The sequence below is a fragment of the Notamacropus eugenii genome, chromosome 3 (genome assembly GCF_028372415.1).
Source record: "Notamacropus eugenii isolate mMacEug1 chromosome 3, mMacEug1.pri_v2, whole genome shotgun sequence".
NCBI classification, from domain to species: Eukaryota; Metazoa; Chordata; class Mammalia; order Diprotodontia; family Macropodidae; genus Notamacropus; species Notamacropus eugenii.
Window position 1 is genome coordinate 473,060,024 of NC_092874.1, and position 19,974 is coordinate 473,079,997.

Below are 19,974 nucleotides of genomic sequence, written 5' to 3' on the forward strand. Positions count from 1 at the left end.
CTGCATTGATTTTTCTCTTGTAAAGGCTTGTCAATTTCATATATATAAATTCTATTTCTTTTAATAAAGCCCAACTTTAAACCTCATGAGTCTTTTCCCTTTCTTTCTCATTGGAATCAAGAATTCAGTTTCTAATGGCATTCACAAAGAGGGGAAGTCCTATGGAAATATCTTGGTTAGATAGGGGTGGGTAGACCATGGGTCTGTCAGTTGTGTCTGGGGATTGGCTAGCTGCTTAGCCCTGAAACCTTCTCCCAAATGGCATTAACAGCTCATCTTGGGGGACTGGGTCTGTCTTTATGGTCCAGCTTAGCAGTCTTGGGGAAACCAAGAAATGCTGGGAGAGAGTGGGAGAAATCAGGAAAGAGTGGGGGAGAATGGGAGAGGAAATCAGGAGGGACCTCCTTGACCTCAGCTTGTCATCAGTTGGACAAGATAAGCTCTGAGTCTCCTTCCAGTTACAAAGCTAGGATTCCACGATATCCTTGGGATCCTAAGTAAGACTGGGGGAGATGAGGAGAAAAGAGAAGAACATGGCGCAGTGGATAGAATGGTTGACTTAGAGTTGGGAGGGTCTCACTTCTAATCCTACTCTGACACTCAGAGCTGTGTGGTCCTGGGCAAACCTCAGCTTCCTCCTCTGTAGGATTGTGGTGAGGCTCGCATAGGATAATGTATGTGTCTGAAAGCCCTTTTTGCATTGCATGGGCATTGACTCCTACCCCCTCCCATTCTCCTGCTCTCCAAAGGGATGCTGGGAAAGCCATCACAGGTGACACAGACACAAGTCCAGAGGACTCATTAACACAGATATGGGCTTGATTCTCAGAGGCTTCCTGATGGAGAAGAGAGGGGGAGGTGAGAGGTGGACTGAGCTGGAGTCAGGGCTAAGGGCGACTCAGCCTTGGGGGGTCTGGAGGCTAAGCTAGGGAAGCCAGCTGGTATGGGTGGGGTGCTCTGGGGTGTCAAAGCTTAGGCACCATGGCTCATGGGAGGCTGAGGGGATTAGAAGGATGAAACTTGGAGGTTGGCCTGACAGGGGGACCAGGATGGAGGGCTTGAGAGGCTGGGGCCTAGAGGGCAGGTTTGGAAGGCATTAAAGGATGTCAAAGATTGGTCAATGAGGATTGTGGGGTCACAGGAGTGAACCCTTCACAGTGAGGTGCTCAGTAGACCTATAGCAAAAGGCTACTGTGTGGGTGGCTCTGGGGGAGGACTGATCAGTTCAAGGAGTGAGTGCCCAGCTCTGTGAACTCTCTAGTAGGGGCTTTGCACTCCAGCCCTTGAGGCCTTCTCCCCTGGACCTCCTTCCTCTCATTGAACACTCCAGCCTCCTCAACTCTCCCGCCCAGGATTGAGAATACCTTTGCTGGCTTTCCCCTCTTTTGTATTTTCCCTCTGCCCCAGAATTCCTATATTTATGACCCTGAGAAGAGGGGCTTTCCTTAGGGCAGGGAGAGCCACTAGTCCTGGTCATTAAAGAGGGGCAGGAGGCTTGGACAGGGCTCCTCCTCTCTCAAGACAAGAGAGGAGAGGAAGCCTTGAGGCTGTAACAATCAGGGAGCTGGGAGACCAGGCCAGTGCCATGACTTTTCTATGAGTAACAGGAAAGCTTCTGGAGTCTGAGGGCCTGGGTTCAAATCCCAGCTCTACTATTTGTTACCTGTGTGACCTTGGGTAAGTCACTCCCTGGGCCTCAGTTTCCTTATCTGTAAAGTAGAGGAGGGGAGTTGACCCAACTTTGTGTCAAGATAGTAACCAAATTCTCTCATTGGTTCCTTTATCCTTTGCAAGATAGCATGATGTTTAGAAAATTGAGCCTGGAGTCAGGAAGATCTGAGTTCAAATCCAGCCTCAGATATTCTCTGGCTGTGTGAACGTCAGCAAGCCACTTAACCTCTGCCTACCTCAGTTTCCTCATCTGTCTCTTTGAGAAGGAAGTATCAACAGCAACAAATGAGGATAATCATAGCATCCGGCTCCCAAAGTGGTTGTGAGGATCCATGAGATCATATTGTAAAGCGATTTGCTTCCAGTGCAATATCACTGTTCATTGTTACTGTCGATTTTATTGGCACAGTCACATTCTATCATACTCATCCGCCACACTCATGGGACACATGGGCGGTTTCCTGTTTTTTGCTAATATGAATAGAGCTGCTAGGAATCTCCTCTTGCAGATGGGTCCTTTTTTTCTTCCTGTCAATAATGTCCTCAGGGCGTAGCCTTTGGAGTGAGAACACTGAGTCAGGGGGCCTCTGACTGTAAAATACAATACACTTTCCAGAAAACAGCATCCTTTCCCAGCTATCCCAACAGTGTCATTCTGAGCGTGCTCTTTTCTTCCATCACCCCCATTATTTGAGAATTTGAACAATTTCCCAAACGATTGTGTAATTGACCAACCAAGCAATTGATGAAGAAGCAGTTACAAGGTGCTTGCTGTGCCCTGGGGTTACAAAGACAAAAGAAACACTGTTTACCCACAAGAAACTTACATTCTAATCACTGGTTATTTGAACATCTTTTGAGAACTGCCTGTTCCTTGGATCACTTGGTCTTGGACCACTCATCTTTGGTCAGGGCTGGGGAGAATGGATCCCTCTGACATGCTTAAGAGGATCAGTCTTTTGAGGGTCTCTCTCTCCATAGTTATCTGTCATGCCTTCCTTCCTTTCTTCCTTCCTGTCTAGCATTCTTATTGATCCTCCCACATAGCATGTTATCTCCCATCCCTTTGCCTTTGCACTGACTGTGCCCCATGCCAGCCATACCTTCCCTCTTCATTTCTGCCTCATGAAATAACTGTTTGCCCTCTGCCTCACCTGAAGCACCACCGTCTTCCCCCAGAGGTCACTCTAGTGCACTTTGCTCCTAATAACTTTCCTCAGAGTTACTTTGTCTCTAGTTTATATACATACTCATATTGTCTCTCCCCATAGAATGTAAACGTTGTGACAGACAAAAAGTTGGAGAGACAGTGTCTGAGTAATCATTTTATTAATTATTCCTAGCGGATAATTAATAAAAGGGGCCAGTGACCCTCTCAAATGCCAAAACTGATCATGGCTTCTTGACGTTTATATGCCCTTGAAAGAGTGGGTGTGCCCAACAGATGGCGATCAACACTGGTTAACAATTAATGAGAATGAATTTTATAATGAGAGGTAGACTTATTCCGATGAATAGGGATGTAATGAAGAGTTGGGGGAATGTGACTTTATGTTACTGAGTCCCAGGCCACGCGTAGCCTTGGGCGATCTAGACAAAGATCTTTGCCCCGCCTTCCCACCTCAAGCCTGAGTAGAACACAACCGGCTAGAATTCACCCAGAGCAGATTTTTCTTTTTCTTTGTAAGGTTTTTCTATTTCAGCGGGGCAACAACTCCACCTAGAAAAGATGGTCCAGGTGGGGTAAATTTTGGGGCAAGGTCAGATATCTTCTTTTGAATGAGAAAATAGAAAAAAGGAAAAACCCTAGATCTCCTCAATAATTGCTTATTTGATAATCTTTTCTCTCAGCTCTTTGAGGGTGAAGGTTTTTTGGCTTTCCTTTTGGCATCCCCAGGGCCCAGCACACAGTCACTGCTTAATAATTGCTGAAGATTGATCAGAAAAGATAAAATCTGATCAACATCTTCAAAATTTTGAAGGGTGGTTCTGTGGGAGACGGTTGGCCTTTCATTCATTTGTCCAGCAAACATTGATCCAGAGACTCCAATAGGACCGGCACTGTATTAGGTTCCAGGAATGTGACTGATGATGAGAGTCCACTGGGCCCTGCTCTCAAAGAACTTCCATTCTAATGGGAAGAAACAAGTACAGAATCTGCTTGTCCCCCAGCAACAAGACTCGGAGCAGTGGAGAGAGTTAGGGGAGGTGTATGCAGTTCTGCTCTATATGAAGAAGAGTTCCTTAACACATACAGCCATCCAAAGTGGAATGAGCTGCCTCGGGAGTCTCTGAGCTCCTCGTTACTGGAAGTGTTGAAGCTGAAGCTTAGTGATCACTTCTTGGAGTAGATGTTTGCCCTTGGAAGTCCCTTTCAGGTGAAACATTCTGTGACTCTTAAACCAACAGAGGGGTGCCATATACAACAAGAAATTAGGGATGAGAGCAGCTGGTAGACCATGGTCGATTCTGGGAGAATAGAAGATTTTGGGGAAAGTTGGGTGGAGGGTCACTGGAAGATAAGACAAAGGGGTGACTTATGGGTCACCCTGAGACCCAGACATGTCTTAGTGCAAGAGAGATGAGGTTGTAGGTGATGACTGGAGTTCTGACCACATGGTTTGGAAATCATTGACCTCACCTAGGACTGGGGTGGGAGTAGGGATCAGGGGATGGGGATGGGGAGTGAGTCTCATAGGAGAATCGAGACAGATGACCTCTTTAGGAATTCCTCCTCCCCAACTAATGTCTTTATTACCCAGTTTTGAGTACCCAACATCCACTAGATCTTCATCTTGCACTGGGTAGGTGCTTAATAAATGCTTGTTAATAACAATAATAATAGCTAGCGTTTACATAGTACCTGTTATGTGCCAGGCACTGTGCTAAGTTCTTTACATAGTTGAATGGATGAGGTAGAAGGGTCAGTGGAAGGTGTTTTATTTTTTTTTAAAGACTGGGGAGACATGAACACATTTGTGGGATGATGGGAAGGAGCCAGGAGAGAAGGAGGGACAGCAGAATCAGGAGAGACAGGGCTGCAGAAGTCAGTGCTGGAGGAGGCAGGAGGGAATGAGATCAAGGGTGGAAGGTGGAGGGATGAGTCTTAGTGGGTGATAGGGACACCTCTGCCCCTGAGGTCTGGAGGAAAGGAAAAGGAACTGAGGGCATTCATTTCTGCCCTCTCCCAGATCTTAGGGAGCTTGAAGGCTCTGCTCAGGACTGGCAGTGCTGGAGGTGTGGCTGGTGGCTTGGGAGAGAAGAGTGTGTTTGTGTCATCTCTGAGTGTGTAAGTCTTTGCACACAGTCTGTCTGTGTGGCTCTGATGTGAGGTCCCTTTCAGTTCCATCACCTATCTATGACACAGGCTCAGGATCAGGGAGGAACTGCAGGGTAGTCTGGGAAATTTTTAGGTATATCACTAACTGAGCAAGGTCTGGAATTTCTGTGAAAACACAGTATGGGATGTGTTGTTGCACATCTCCCCCACATGTCTTCTCTCCTTCCCAGTTTTCTCCTGATTGTTTCTATTCTAGTAGGCCTGCCTGCCTTACCCAGGGGCTTCCTAATTCTTGTTCTATCTGTTTGTCCTTCACTGACCCTCGGATCTTGAGACCCTGTGGAAGGGACACTCCAACTGTCCCAGCTTGGAGACCACATTGGCTCATCTCTTTCCTGTCCTCTGCCAGCGGCAGGGGTGAGGGGGTGGAGGGGGTGGGAGACTGCTGGGGTCTCCCGGACAGACAAAGAGACTGATAGAAAGATTCAGGTGGCCTGACAGATAGATGGATTAACAGGCAAACAGATGGATAGATGGATTGACTGACAAAGAGTCATATGAACTCACAGAGAGATGGACAGAGAGACAGATGGACAGATGGAATGACCAATTAAGAGTCATATGAACTCACAGACATGAACAGACAGAGGCACTGACAGAATCAGATGGACTGAGGTTCAGTGCTACCTCTGATTCTCAGGCTTGGCGAGTTCAGCTGAGCATTCTGGAGATACTGTTATCCTTCATTTATTAGTTTCGTTGGCTTCTGTCTTTTCCTTATCTCCTGTCCCCTGTGAAAGGGCAGAACTCAGGTAGATGGCTGCAGGATGTAAGAGGCCCAACAATCCCTGCTTCCCAGCCTCCTCCACCCCCAGCTTCCTCTTCAGTCCAACACAATCCCCCCTCTTGGGTTCCCTTCTCATTCCAGCTCTGCTCAGTCCAGTTCCCTTCCCCCTTCCCTCCTCTCCCTGCAACATGGAATGACACGAAGTGGTTTCCACAGAGATACAGAGATGCCATAATGCAGACTGAGAACATGGGGGCATAGATTTAGAGTTGAAGGGACCTTAGAGGTCATTTAGTCTATTTTACATCTGGGAAACTGAGGTCTCGCAGGATCAAGTGACAGGCCCACTGTCATCCTGGGCCTCTGACTCCAGACGCAGCGTGCCACCCTCTTTCCCAAATCCCATCAGAGATACTGAGACACACACATGGGGAGCGAGAGAGGCAAACCCAGAGAGACAGAGTGACACAGAGGGAGGGACCCGGGCAGGAAGTGGGGAAACATAGGATATGTCTGTAGGATTGCACAATCCTACTCAGGGGATGCACTGGGTCACTCTTTGCTTGGAGGCTAGCTGGCTGTTGTATCTCTTCCCTTCCCACAATAGCAGGGTGCCAGGGTTCTTCCTACAGCAGGTGCCTCGCCTTGCTGAGCTCCTCCAGCCTAAGCTGGCAGCTGCCTCTGGGGATGCCAGCCGAATGAGTGGGCATGAGAAGGGAGGGTTTCTCCATGTTGTCATCAGCTTGAGCCAAGAGCCTTCCTCAGCCAGGATGCCTGGGCTGAAATTCTCCAGCCCCACTGCCCTCTCAGACTAGGTTGATCACCCTCTAGAATGCGAGGCTCCAGGCCCCAGGTAGCATCCAGTGTCCCGCAGAGAGGCTCCAGACCTCTGGCCTTTGCCTCTCTGCCATCTTTTGTTTTTTCTGTCACTCTGCTCTCCGTCCCCTGGACAACCCAGTAGCCAGTGACAAACAGGGCCTGGGGTCTGAGGCATATAATATCTTCAGAGACTTTTACCTTGTCTCAGCTAAATGTGAAACCTTTTACCTGGTCTCATTTTTCGTGCTCTTCTCCTTCTAGGCCCAGAACTCTATCCACTGAGCCACCTAGCTGCTCTGGGGCTAGGAAGACCTGAGTTCAAGCCCACCCTCAGACATTTAGGAGCCGTCTGATCCTGGCCAAGTCACTTAACCTCTGTATGGTAAAAAAAGATCATACCAGCATCCATACTCCAGGGTTGTTGATAGGATCAAACAAGACAATATTTGTGGAGTGTTAGCACCAGGCCTGACCCATGTTAGGTGCTCTGCACACGCTAGCTCTTTCATTGATTTTTTTGGTTGAAGTATGTAGCCACTTTAACTGTATGTTATTAGATCACATATTTATATGTATGTGTCCCAGCCATGTGTGAGTGTGCGGCCATCTGTGTGCCTACGTGTCTCTGTGTGTATCTATGACTGTCTGACCATGTAGACGTGTCTCTGTGTTCAGACCATGGGCGCATATTCGATATTCCCAGAGGGATTCACCTTCCACGGTCTCCCTTGCAGGGCCGTGTGGTCAGTAGCCACAGCCTTGGGACCAGAGGAAACTGATATTCAGGGAAAATGCTAAGCTGAAGGTGGACGTGACTGAAAGGCAATCCGAGGAGGGAGGGTGGGGGGCCAGCCAGGAGATGTCTGCTGCAGAGGGGCCATGGAAAGAACACAGGTTTGGGAATCAGAGGATCTGGATTTGAATCTGGGAACCTGGGTGGGAGAAATGGGCATCTCTATCTTTATGAATCTCGAACTGGAATCTAGCACTTCCTTTGGTTAGTTAAAATGATGGTTCTGAGAGCCCTGCCCCCACTCTGCCCAGGCTTCTTGTATTTGGAGCTTCGGAGACCTTGTTTCACCACCCTTTCCAGTACCTCGCACCCAGTAGGCACTTAATGAATGCTTATTAATTACTGATTACTTCTTGCTCTTCCTCCCCCACCCTGGCCTGCTTCTCTGTTTGTCTCTGCCTCTGTCTCCCTGTCCCCTTGTCTCAATCTCTGTCGCTCCAAGCCTGCTGCCATATCTCACTGGTGCCTCTGATGCTTTGGGGAGGGAGGTGGCCAGTGCTGCTGACATCCATCTCCCGGACCTCTTTGTTTCTTCCAAGCCTCTCTCTCCCAGCTGGCCTCTTCTCGCCCACATGCCATCCCTTTGACATGGGGATCAGGCCTTTGTCATTCCCAGAAACTGAATCCCTGCTTCCCCCAGACACAGACCACAAGGCTTCTGGGAACAGTGACCTCCGGCTTACAAAGTGCCAGCATTTGCCAGGTTATTTTCATCCTCCTTCTTGGACTCTGGGTGTTTGTCCTGACTTCCAGGTTCCCCTACTAACTTGGATAAGCCTCATTCTGGGAGGGTCTGCAGGACCCAGAGAAGGAATGGCCACGTTGCTTGGCCTGCCCCTGTTGCCTGCCTGTGAGCAGCTGCCCAGCTGTAACGACTGGCCTGTATGTACCACCAGAAGGGTTGCAAGGCACTTCCATACACAGGCTCCTTTGGGTTCCTCAGTCTGTGAAGACAAGACTATGGCTATTATTATCCCCATTTTTCAGGGGAGGAAAGCAAGTCCTGGAGTGTTTAGTGCTTTGTCCAAGGCCGTGAAGGACCAGAATCCTCATCCTGACCCCATGTTAGATCTCTGTCCACTGTGGGGACGGGGTGGTAGCTAGCCCAAACACCTGGGCTGAGAAGGGTGTCCTTCTTCTGAGTTTTTACATGATATAGTAGATCTGCAGACTGAATTAAAATTCTGAATCTATCCTTTACCACCTGAATGACAGGCAGCTAGGTGATGCAGTGGCTGGAACCAGGCCTGGGGTCAAGAAGACCCGAGTTCTAATCCAACTTCAAATACCCCCTAGCTGTGTGACCCTGGGCAAGTGACTTCACTCTATTTGCCTTGGTTTTCTCATCTGTAAAATGAGACTATAGTTAAACTCCAGCTCTGGAGTTATGAGTGAGTAATGCAAATGCTATCATGTGTGTAAAGTGCCTTTTAAACCTCGGGGGTCTTGGAGCAGAGGAAACACAGGTCTGCTCCTGCTGCCAAGGAGGAAGTGTTTTGGATACGGGTAAGTCAGGGATCTTAGAAAGTTCCTCTGACTGTGCCGCTCCCTTTCTAAATGAACTCCAGTGACTCCTCACTGTCTCTACCACCAAAGAGAGACTCTTCAGATGAGAGACTAAAGGTCTCCACGAGGTGGCCCTAACCATCTCTTCAGCACTGCTTTCTTCATGGTTCTCCTTCCTACCTGCTACAGACCAAAGTGTTCTACAGACCAGTCTCTCTGTTCTCTCCCACAAGCCTGCCTTTCCTGGCTGGTTCTTTGTCTGGAATGTCATCCTTCTTAATCATAAGAGTAGCTAACCATTATATAGCACCTACTATGTGCTAGCGACTTTATAAATAGGCTCTCCTTTGATTCTCATAACAAATCTGGAAGATAAGTGCTGTTATTATTCCCGTCTTTATAGATGAGAAAACTGAGGCAAACAGAGGATAAGACTTGCTGAGGGTCACACAGCTAGTCAGGGTGTGAGGTGGGATTTGAACTCAGGTGTTCCTGACTCCAGGGCCAGTGCTTGCTGTATCCACTGTGTCTCCAAGGCTGCCTCTTGACCATCTCTTTGTAGAATCCCTTCCCTTAAGTCTCAGCTAAAACATCACTTTCTGCAGGAAGCCTTCCCTAATCCTAACTACTTAAGCCCTGTCTCCCTACCAAGCTCACTCTCTTGTACAGAACTGCTTTGCATATCTTTCTGTTTATTCACTGTTTATTGATGCTCTCAGGTCCTTAGACTGAGACTAGTGTGTGCGTTCATCCTTCATTGCTGAAGAAGATCATGCCATCAGAGAAATGATGACATGACTTGCACTTGACTTTGTTTTGAGTGAGTGCGGGCTGTATACGTCACCAGCCACATTTCTCCTCCAGAGTCATCTGCATCCAGTGACCAGATATTCATCAGGATGACTGGAGATGACCTAAGATGAGTTAATTGGGGTTAAGTGACTTGCCCAAGGTCACACAGGTAGTGAGTGTCAAGTGTCTGAAGTGAGATTTGAACTCAGGTCCTCCTGACTCCTGCACTGGTGCTCTATCCACTGCACCACCTAGCTGCCCCACTTGAGACTAGTGAGCTCCTTATAAGGAGGGATTGTTCTATTTGTCTTTGTATCCATGGTTTCTGGCACACAGCAGAGGCTTAATAAATGCTTGATTTTTTCCCTTGTGTCATAAATACAGCAAAGCGAGGTCCCCACCCCTGGATGAGGTCTGGCAGACCCTCAGCTCATCTTCCCCTTGGGCAATCCAGACCAGGAGGTAGGAAACCCTCCATCAGATGTTTCTTATAGACGTCACCACCTGCGGCTTGGCAAAGAAACTGGCTTTTGGGCTGCCTCATCAATTCTCCCATAGTTGAGTTTGCAAGGGTACGTCCTAAAGAAAATCACCGTGACTTTGAGAAAAGCGATTTTGCGCTGCCAGTGAAAGTATCTCTGAGAGATGTCCAGCAGGGTGGAAGGTGCTCTGGACTGGAGGTCAGGGACCTGGGTGCCAGTCCTGGCTGAGTCTCTCACTACCTGTGTGATCCGGAGCACACTGTGATTTCCTCTCTCCTTCTCTGTTTCCTGACCTATAAAGGTGGAGGAAGGCAGGAGCTGACGATCTTTAAGATGCCTCCTAGCCCTAACCTTCTGTGCTTTTCCCTGGCACTAAAGGCTTGCTACAAGCTACTACCCTGTCTCCATCCTCCCAATGCCCTGCACTCCTCATCTTGCCAATCCTCCAAATATTGCTCATTGGGCCATGTTGGGGAATGTGCAAATAGCTGGATCTTGGGTCCTGGGGATTCTCTAAGACGGAGTCCAGCCCTTTGGGTTTTGTGAACCTGAAGGTACCATCTAAATGCCACTGTCCTTGGAGTCTGTCCATCCCACCTGTTCTGGCTCCCCTTCCATCTACTGAGATGCCATGAACAGAGTTGTCTGCCATTGGGCCTGGCCCCATTAGACTGGGAGCAGCTTGAGGCCAGGCACTCGTTTTGGCCTTTCTCGTATCCTCAGCACTTAGCACAATGCTGGCTCATAGTTAAGTACTTCATAAATGCCTTACTGAATGCCTGCCTGGTGCTCTCCTCTATTTATATTCCTTTTCTCCTTGGCCACACTGGGAATGTGTGTGTGTGTGTGTGTGTGTGTGTGTGTGTGTGTGTGTGTGTGTGCCTCAGGAAATATCGTAACTTGTAAAGCCCTCTATGAAGTAGTTCTTTTCCAATTGGTCTGCATCTCCTGGGGGTGGGTGCCCTGCAGGCTTCAAAGGCCAGGTCTGGGAGTCGCTGTGCCTAGGGAAATCTCATGAATGCGGGTTCAGCTTTCAGGTGATAAGCTCTCCAGTATGAAGCAAGGCTGGTTCTCGATGACAGCTCATCAGCTTGCCCACATTTGAAGCTTTCCTAGCTTGGGAGCCTGAGCTGGTGCTTGATAGAGAACATCAAGTCCATTTTACAGAAAGGGAAACTGAGGCCACAGAGATTCAGTGTTGCCCAAGATAATATAGAAGGTCATAGCTCTAGACTCAGAAGGGTCCTCAGAGGCCATTTTGGGCAAATCTGTCATTTCACAGAGGAGGAAGCAGGGAAGTTGAGGGACCTGCTCATGATCACACAGAACTGAGCAGCAAGCTGGGACTCCTAGAACCCAGGACTTGTGCTTCCAAGTTCAATGCTCTACCCCCTGAAGAGTGGAGAGAGGGTCCCTGGATGTGGGGGAAGAGACCCTCCAGAATGACCCTGGAGGAAGAACAGAGCCCAAGGTTGGATCACGACAGCTGTTTATTGATTTGTTTTAAAAATAGGTCTTTATTCTCTTTCTTTTTACATGAAGCTCAGTGACAAGTGCTTTTTCAGTTCAGACATCATCTGGCACTCGATTCCTGCCCCTCCCTCCCTCCCTCCCACACCCCTTCTTCCCCCCCTCCCCGTTCACTGTGCAATTCTGAAATGAAAATGCCAGGAGAAGTATGATAGGCTAAGTAGTCTGGTTCTGTGTGTCCCAGACTGTGGACAGAAGCACACTGCATCCCTAGCCTTCTGGGGCTGGGTCACTCTCTGTCCGTCTGGCTGAGAAACCAACCTACTGGTGCTAGGTCACAGTCAGTGTGCCCACCGCAGAGTCCATCCTCACAGGCACAGATGAAGCCACAGGGGCCGACATGGACAAGCCACATCCCCCGAGGGTACAAAAAATGGCTCTCACATCAGGGGAAGTCTGAAAGAGTAAAATTTACTGATACAAAAATAAGGTTTCACTCAGAAACATTGTGGGAGCCATTACTTGGTGAAATCTAGCTTCACTCTAGATTCAGGAGGAAATAGGAACTCATGGGAAGGGGAAGGGGAGGGATAGGAGAACTGGGCATAGGGGTGGAGAAGGGGGTAGGGTACAAGGAAATAGTGGGGGATGCCATGGAAACATTTTGTGAAAGTGAGGAGAAATAATACTTTACACCCCCGTAGTGCCTTTCATTCTAGCTCACCCAAAGCTTTTCAGACATTCGCTCTGTCAACACCTGTGAGAGGTAGGTATCATTAAACCCATTTTTCATGTGGGTCCAACTGAGGCACAGAGAGATAAAGTGACTTGCCCAACTTCACACTCTAATTTGGCTGCTAGACCCAGGCCTAGACTAAGGGGCACTGGGCCAAGTATCCCCTAGTTGGTAAAGGTGATGCGTAGAAGCCACATAGGTGTGTTACTGATCTAGGTCACTTAACTCTATATGTGTGTGTGTGTGTGTGTGTGTGTTTAGAAACACAAGTGGGGTATGCAGATATGTGGGGTTTCACATCTGCATGGTCAGGAGCTGTTTGGGTTTCAAGGACTATAAAAAGATATTGTTTTTCCCTGAAAAATCCTTCCTATGTGGGCCTCTTGCTGTCAGCCCCAGCATAGATTCTGCCTGCCTCACTCAGGAACTCAGGCTTTGACCCACAAACAGCTGTGGCCTGGGGTAGATGTGTCCCTGATGCCTCCATTTCCCCTGATGGAGAGCAAATGGCTACTTTTCCTCATAATGCGCTCATCCTGTGGGCAGACCTCCTGAGTCCAAAGACTGGAAGCTTGAACAGGTGGGAAAAGAGGGAACTTGTTTTCCATAGGGTCAAAGGGAGGCCTTGAACGTGGCCAAATGTGTCCTTCCTTTGTCTCTCCCGCCTCGCCACTCTGGAACCCACTGTGGCTGCTCATGATCTCTTCGGGTCAGAGGCTTCATTTCAGGAAGAGATGTGGGGCTCTGATGTCAGCACCCAGAATTTCCATTGCTGAACTGAAGCCAACAGGAATGCTGTACCATCCCCACACCCCCTCTCCTTACACACCAAGCCAGGCCTTGTTGATCCATGGCTCTGGGCAGTAGCCTCAGAGCAGGAGCCTGGGCCCTGATACTCCCTGATTCCCCCTTGGCTCTGGCCCTCAGAGGCTCCCACTCCCCTAAAACAGGAGCAAAGATCAGACAGATCATCTCCTTAACAAAGACTGGTGCTTCTCAGCCAGACTCCAAGGCTGTTTCGACACAACAAACCAAGTCAATCCTTGTCTGGTGGGGTTGGAGTTGCCTTCCTTGCTGGCTGAGCCACAGTTATGCCTCTCAGTCAATGCTCACTCCCTGAAAGCATCTTGCCCTCCTTAATGCCCCTACTCCTCCTCCTGGAAGAGGCAAACAGGGTCCTCCAAAGTGCCTGTGATTGTCATCATGTTTTGGTTTGATTTGTTTTTAATACTCTTACGTGAGAGAAGTGCTTATAGAAAGCTTGTTTCTGTAAGGACAAGGTGAGACACCCCCTGCTCCCCCTCTCAGAGGGATTATTTTGTACTTTTGATGATAAAGGAACAGGGGTTCCCCTTTCACAGAAAGCTGAAGGGAAATTATGAGATGGTCTTGTCCAGCCTCCTCATTCTTTAGACAGAGACCAAGGCCCCCCGCAGGGCCAGGGTGAGGGGGGGTGGGGGGGAGTGGAGGGGTGGGAGTAGCTTGCTACTGGTCAAGCAGTAATTCTGCTGCAGAGATAAAAACAGGACCTGGGCCTCTTCTCCCAGCTGGGCCACTCACTCGCCCTGTGGCTTTGGACTTGGCTCCCTTAGTGGTGGGAAGGAGAACCTGGCTTTGCTGAGGGCCTCCCAGCCTAGGGCAGGATGTGGCTGCTGTCCGTCCACACGCCTGTCATGTTATCAGAAGGGCCAGTGACTAGGTGCTGCTACAAAGCCTGGGGAGCCAGAGATCCCCAGAGTCTCTCTCTCTCCTTGGGAAGAGCCTGGCCCAGCACGGAGAGCTGTTCTTCCAAGTTTTCCATCTTGGTCTGGCAACTCAGAAGGAAGAAGTCATTGCCTTCACTCAGAGGCTGGAAGAGGCAGTAGGAGTGACCATCACTTCTAGGTTGGGAACAGGGATGGGGAAGAGGACTGTTATTTGTTGAAGTAAAAAAATATCAAATATAACAAATTTATGAAAGCCCATACATATACAGGAAGAGAATCCCATTGTGCTACAGCAGCTAGACTTGGGACGTTTCTCCAAACCCAAGGTGCAAGAGGTGGCGTCATTAGCCTGACTTCACACGCCTGGAGCACCACCCACTCACGAGGCTGACCCTGCCCCAGCATGCCCTGTGCTTATGAGCCACATCACCAGGAGCGGATTCGAGGGGGCAGAGTCAAAGGGTATCGCTTATCCCTGGGAACCAAAAGAAGGAAATCCGTGGAAGCTGATTTTGTCACAAACACTCAGGAAGAAGGTGCCTTGATTGATTGTCACAGCAGGAGAGGATTGTGTTTACTTTGTCCCAGCTATGTGGGCAGGGAGGTAGGGAGGTGGGGAGGAGGGCCTCACACAATGGACTCCCGGTCCCTGTCTGGGGACGTGGGGTAGTCCACAAAGTCATCGGTCTGGCTGTACTCGGACATTCGAGCTTGGATGTTGTCACTTGTGGCTCTGGTGACGCTATCATAGGATGGTGGGAGGGACGTGGAGGAGACAGAGTCTGATGGACCTAGGGGCCGAGAGAAGTTCTCCTTCATCATGTACGCGATGAGGCCCTCTTGCTCTGGGGCGTCGTCTCCGGACAGGGTCCCATCGCTAGTCTGCTGGCGGTAGAGGAAAGAAGCATGCTTCACCGACCTCTGCAGCAGGTGTCTTCGGAATGCGCGTTGGATGACCATGGCAGACACCTCCTCGTGCTTGCGCCGGAGCGTGGTGGTGATGGGCTCATAGGAGATTTTGGAGGGGTTGGCCGCCATGAACTTCTCCTCCATCTGGATCTTCAGAGCATCCATCTCCCCAGACTCTCCCAGGACCCGCTTGGTGAAGGCAAAGAGGATGTCCATACAGTGAATGCGGTCCCCACTTACCATGGGCAGGTCCATGTTGATGAGACTGATCTGGTTGGGCTTGGCAATGCGCAGAGGGTCAGACAAGGCATCTGCGAAGTCCGACAGGGCCGTGTACTCAATGAACTGAGTGGCCTCCGGGTCGAACTTCTCCCAGATCTCATAGAACATGTCAAAATCGTCCTCACTTAGTGGTTCTGTGCTCTCCTCGGTGGCCACGCTAAAGTTCTCGAGGATGATGGCGATGTACATATTAACCACTATGAGGAAGGAGATGATGATGTAGGTGACAAAGAAGAGGATGCCCACGGCCGGGCTCCCGCAGTTTCCCCGGGAGTTGCTGTTGTTAGGCAGGTTGGGGTCACAATATGGGGGCCCGGTGTTGAGGATGGGGCTGAGGAGCCCGTCCCAGCCAGCGGACGTGGTGATCTGGAAGAGGCAGAGCATGCTGTTGGCAAACGTCTGGAAGTTGAACATGTCATCGATCCCAGCCTCCCACTTCACGTAGGCGAAGTTGGCCATGCCAAAGATGGAGTAGATGAACATGACCAGAAAGAGCAGCAAGCCGATGTTGAAGAGGGCAGGGAGGGACATCATGAGAGCAAAGAGCAGCGTGCGAATCCCCTTGGCCCCTCGGATCAGCCGGAGGATGCGGCCGATCCGGGCCAGGCGGATGACTCTGAAAAGCGTAGGTGAAAAAAAATACTTCTGGATGATGTCCGAGAGCACGGTTCCTGAGCCAAAGAAAACAAGGGAGAGGAAGTTACTGGCTGTTTGTCTCAGACCCTAGAGAGGATGCCTCCCCAGTACCTCTGCTCACATCTGCCTAAAGCTGCATCCTTTCCCAAACATTTCCACAATCCCTGTCTCACTGCTCTTTCCGACATCCCTAGATAGTGGAGTCTAGGATCACTGCCATCTTTTCAGTGATGGGGTCCTGAGGATCAGAGGACCAAGAAGATGTGCCCAAGGTCAGGGAGCAAGGGCAGAAAAGGACCTAGAATTCAGCTGTCCAAGACTACAGCCCTCTCTGCACCATGGCACAGTAAGCTGCCCTGTGAAAACGATATGAAAACCTTTGTCTCTGGTACATTCATTCCTTCTGAGCTACCCTGGTGTCTGTGGCCCCCTATCCAAATCTGGGTCTTGGCACATCCCCCATCATCGCTACCCTCCAGTAACCCATGCCTGTAGATCCCGTACTCCTCTCCAGGACTGCTTCTGACAGTTTGTCAGGTAGGCTGTAGTGGGAATACTTGTTTAATTCAGTGGTCCCTGAGGTCTTTTCCAACCCTGTGATTTTGGAGCAGGATCACCCAGGGTGCTAATAGGTTAAAATGCCTCCCTTCCAATGGGTCCCCTGCCAGCCTGTCTCTTTCTGTCTGGTGTATTTTGCCTTGGCATATTGAAACTTCTGACTTCTCAGCTCTTGCCTCCTCAAGTTCTGTCCCATGAGAATAGTCCCTTTTAGGACTACAATAGGAGAATTTGGGGGAGTGAGCAGACAAAGGAAATGCTTCATGCTCTGGCCCCAACTTGAGCTTCTCATTTTATTTCCCAGGATACTTCTAGGGAAGCCAAGCAACACAGTGGAATTGACTTTGAAGTCAGAGGAGCTGAGTTCAAATCTCACTCCCTGTGCTACCCAGGGCAAATTGATCTTCCTGGGACTGATTCTTCCTCTATAAAAGAAGGAGGGATGGACTAAGTGACCTCAAAAGTCTCTTTTAAGTCTAGGATCCTGTGACTTTTAAGGCCATTCCCACATCCAAACCTCTGAATATGCTTCAGCCAAATTGGATGAGTCACCCTTCTCTACACACTTTGGTCTGTCCTGACCACCTGGAGTGCCCTCCCTTCTCTACCTCTTCTGGGTGAAGTGGAAACCATCCTTCAAGGCTGTTTGGATGTTCCTTCTTTGAAGGTTTTCCTGATCCCTGTTCTCTGTCACTAAGGCAGAAGAAGTCTCCCCCTCTTCCAAGCCCTCCCAGTTCTTCCTCAGAGACAATCTACTTTGGATTAGGGTAATCTGTTGGGCCATTTGATCAATTCAGTATTGAATCTTCTGCCCAAGTAGATGGAGTTAGAGCTGGAAGGCACTTTAGAAACCACTGAGTCTGGTGTTTTTATTTTACAAATAAAAGCAAGCGAGCCTGACCACCATCAGGATCCCACATCTCTGCAGTGTCTGGGGCAGATGGTCTTTCTGACTCCCAGTCTGGAGCTCCCCCTGCTGCGCCCTGGAGGACCCTGCCACATACCTGCAATGGAGAGTATCACGACCACAAAGTCGAAGATGTTCCAGCTGTTGGTGAAGTAGTAGTGGCGCAGGGCGATCACCTTGATAAGGCACTCGCCTGTGAAGATGCCCACAAAGAGCAGGTTGATCTTGGCCAGGATGCTTATCTTCTCTGGGCTCTGGTCATCTGTCTCCACCATCATGGTCACCATGTTCAGGCAGATGAGGAACATGATGGTGACATCGAAGGCCTGCTTGGTGACGATGTCGAAGATGAAGCCCTGGTATTTGTTCTGTAACAAGGAGTGAGGCCACAAGTGTGTTAGCAAGCACTGCAGGGTGGGAGACAGGGGTGGCTGCTGAACCTGAGGCAGCACAGTCACTGCTGGGACACCCAGTCTGGCCCCTTAACAAGGTTGCAGGCACACAGAGCTACAGGCTTAGGAGAGAGGGAGAAAGATGCACGGTTGATTCTGACTTGGCCATAGCCTTAGAGTTGGAAGAGACCTCCAAGCTCATCTCATCCAACCTCCCTATTTTACAGATGAAAAAAACTGAGACTCAGGAGAGGTTCACACAGCTAGAAGTGGTAGAACAGGATTTGAAGCTGGGTTCTCTGACCCTCAAGTCAGCACTCTTCCCATGGTATCCCATGCCTCTCTAAGGTAAGATGAACATCAAAGTACAATGATTGTTGAGTCTACCTTCTGGGATGACAGAAATGGAGAACCTGGGAGAACCATGGGAGGCTACACCTGCTATTAGCACATGCTTGGTGAGGTCAGACAGTGGGGCAGTTGTGTTAGTTAGAGGGAACAGAATCTTCCATCAGCTTCCTCCTTAGATGCCAGTGTGGGCATGGCACTGGGGCATAGAGACCTCTGCCTCATCCTATGGATTGGAAGAAGGGTTATTGAGGTCTATTCCACTTCTCAAATTTGGAGTCTGTGGGTTCCAACCAGCCTCTTTTTTAAATCTAGCTAACATGCTCATTAACTGTACGACCTGTCTTCCCAAGGGAGAGTTTGCTTCAGTCATTGTTTCTGTAGCTTCAGATTCCAGCACAGTGCTGGGCACACGGTAGATACTTAATACATGCTTGTTGATTGATTCATTTTATTCCTAAGTTGCTTCATGTTTCCATGTGTCTAATTTCGCCCAACCCAGATTTTGAGAGATCTTTTGAAAGGATAGGCAAATACTATACCTTCTCCTTCAACTATCTTTCTGATAGCACAGCTGAGGCCAGGGGACAAAGGGAACACTTCACAGAGCCTTGGCACTGGAAGGGACCTCTGAGTCCATGTTGCCCAGCTCTTATCTGACCAAGAATACCGTGCAGCAAATCTGACTAGCAGTTGGTCATTATGTCTTTGCTTGGAGATCTCTTCTAAGGCATAATCCTTTGCCTCCCAAGGAAGCCCAGGCCACTTTGCAAGTACAAGAATTTATTAAGCACCTTCTGTGTGCCAGGTGCTGCGCCACACCCTGGAGATACAAAGAAAAAATATTCTCTGCCCTCTAAAAACTTTGAGATTCCACTCAAATTCCACCCTCTCCAGGAGACCTTTCTCAGTTCCCCCCTAGTGAAAGAGTTTTCTTTCTGCGATTACTTCCCATTCATAGTGTAGATATCATGTACATAACAATAATTTGCATGTTACCTCCCCATTAGAGTATAAGCCCCATGAAGGCAGGGCTGTGTTTTTGCCTTTCTTTGTTTCCTCAGAGCTTATGCATTTAATAAATACAGCATCCATCCATCTACCATCGCTCCCTCCCTCCATCCATCCACCATCACTCCCTCCATCCATTCAATGTCCCTCTATCCATCCACCCACCCATCATCCATCAACCCAACCATCCATCCATCTATTTTTAGTGCTCAGGGACAGGAGGACAGAGAGGACAGAGAGATGGCAGATTCAGTGGGGTCACACCAAAGCCCAGAGCTCTCTAGGGCAAAGATGATGCCCACTTTGAATCTCTTTGAGTCTTACCAGGGGCCGTGGGATTGGTTTCTGGGGCTTCTTGGATCCTAGCTTTTTCATTGCATTGTAATATTTCTTCTGTTCCTCTGTCATGAAGATGTCTTGCCCCCCTAAGTGCAGAGAAAGAAACACTCCTGTTATTTTTTTTGTTGTGAACAAAGAGTTGAGGAGCTCTTGCCCCATCCTGGAAGCTTGGGGTCACTCTTGCGAGACAGCAAGGAGTACCAGAACATATAACCTCAGCCAGGGTCAAGATGGAGCCCAGGTACATTGGAACTGATTAATCCTTGGCTCAGACTAACACAGAGGGTGTGCTAGGCCATAGAAAGTCAGGATTGGGGATTGCAGGTCTGGAGCTGGAGAGGACCATGGTGGTCATCTGGCCAACCCCCCCTTTTACAGATGAAAAAACTGAGGCCCATAGAGGTTCAATGACTTGCCTGAGCTTGGGGACTATATGTGGTGGGGACTATTCCAAAGCAGTGTCCCCATTGGTGATTAGCCCCTTGCTCTGATGGTCAAGGTAGGAAGATCAAGAAAGTTATGCTGGTCATTTGATGGGCTTGGGCTTGGG

General features: G+C 49.3%; 1 protein-coding gene across 5 annotated transcripts in view; it reads right to left on the minus strand.

Moving 5' to 3' along the window:
• Positions 1-11,761: 11,761 nt before the first annotated feature.
• SCN5A (sodium voltage-gated channel alpha subunit 5) overlaps positions 11,762-19,974 on the minus strand; it is a 176,463-nt gene continuing 168,250 nt past the window's right edge. For all 5 annotated transcript variants that reach the window (XM_072598942.1, XM_072598938.1, XM_072598943.1 and 2 more), the window contains exons 25-27: positions 19,410-19,514; positions 17,432-17,702; positions 11,762-15,904 (exon numbers count right to left, since the gene is read on the minus strand). In XM_072598942.1, the coding sequence (XP_072455043.1) occupies positions 14,670-15,904; positions 17,432-17,702; positions 19,410-19,514 (1,611 nt within the window). In that variant the 3' untranslated portion in view covers positions 11,762-14,669. The remainder of the gene's footprint in view (positions 15,905-17,431; positions 17,703-19,409; positions 19,515-19,974) is intronic.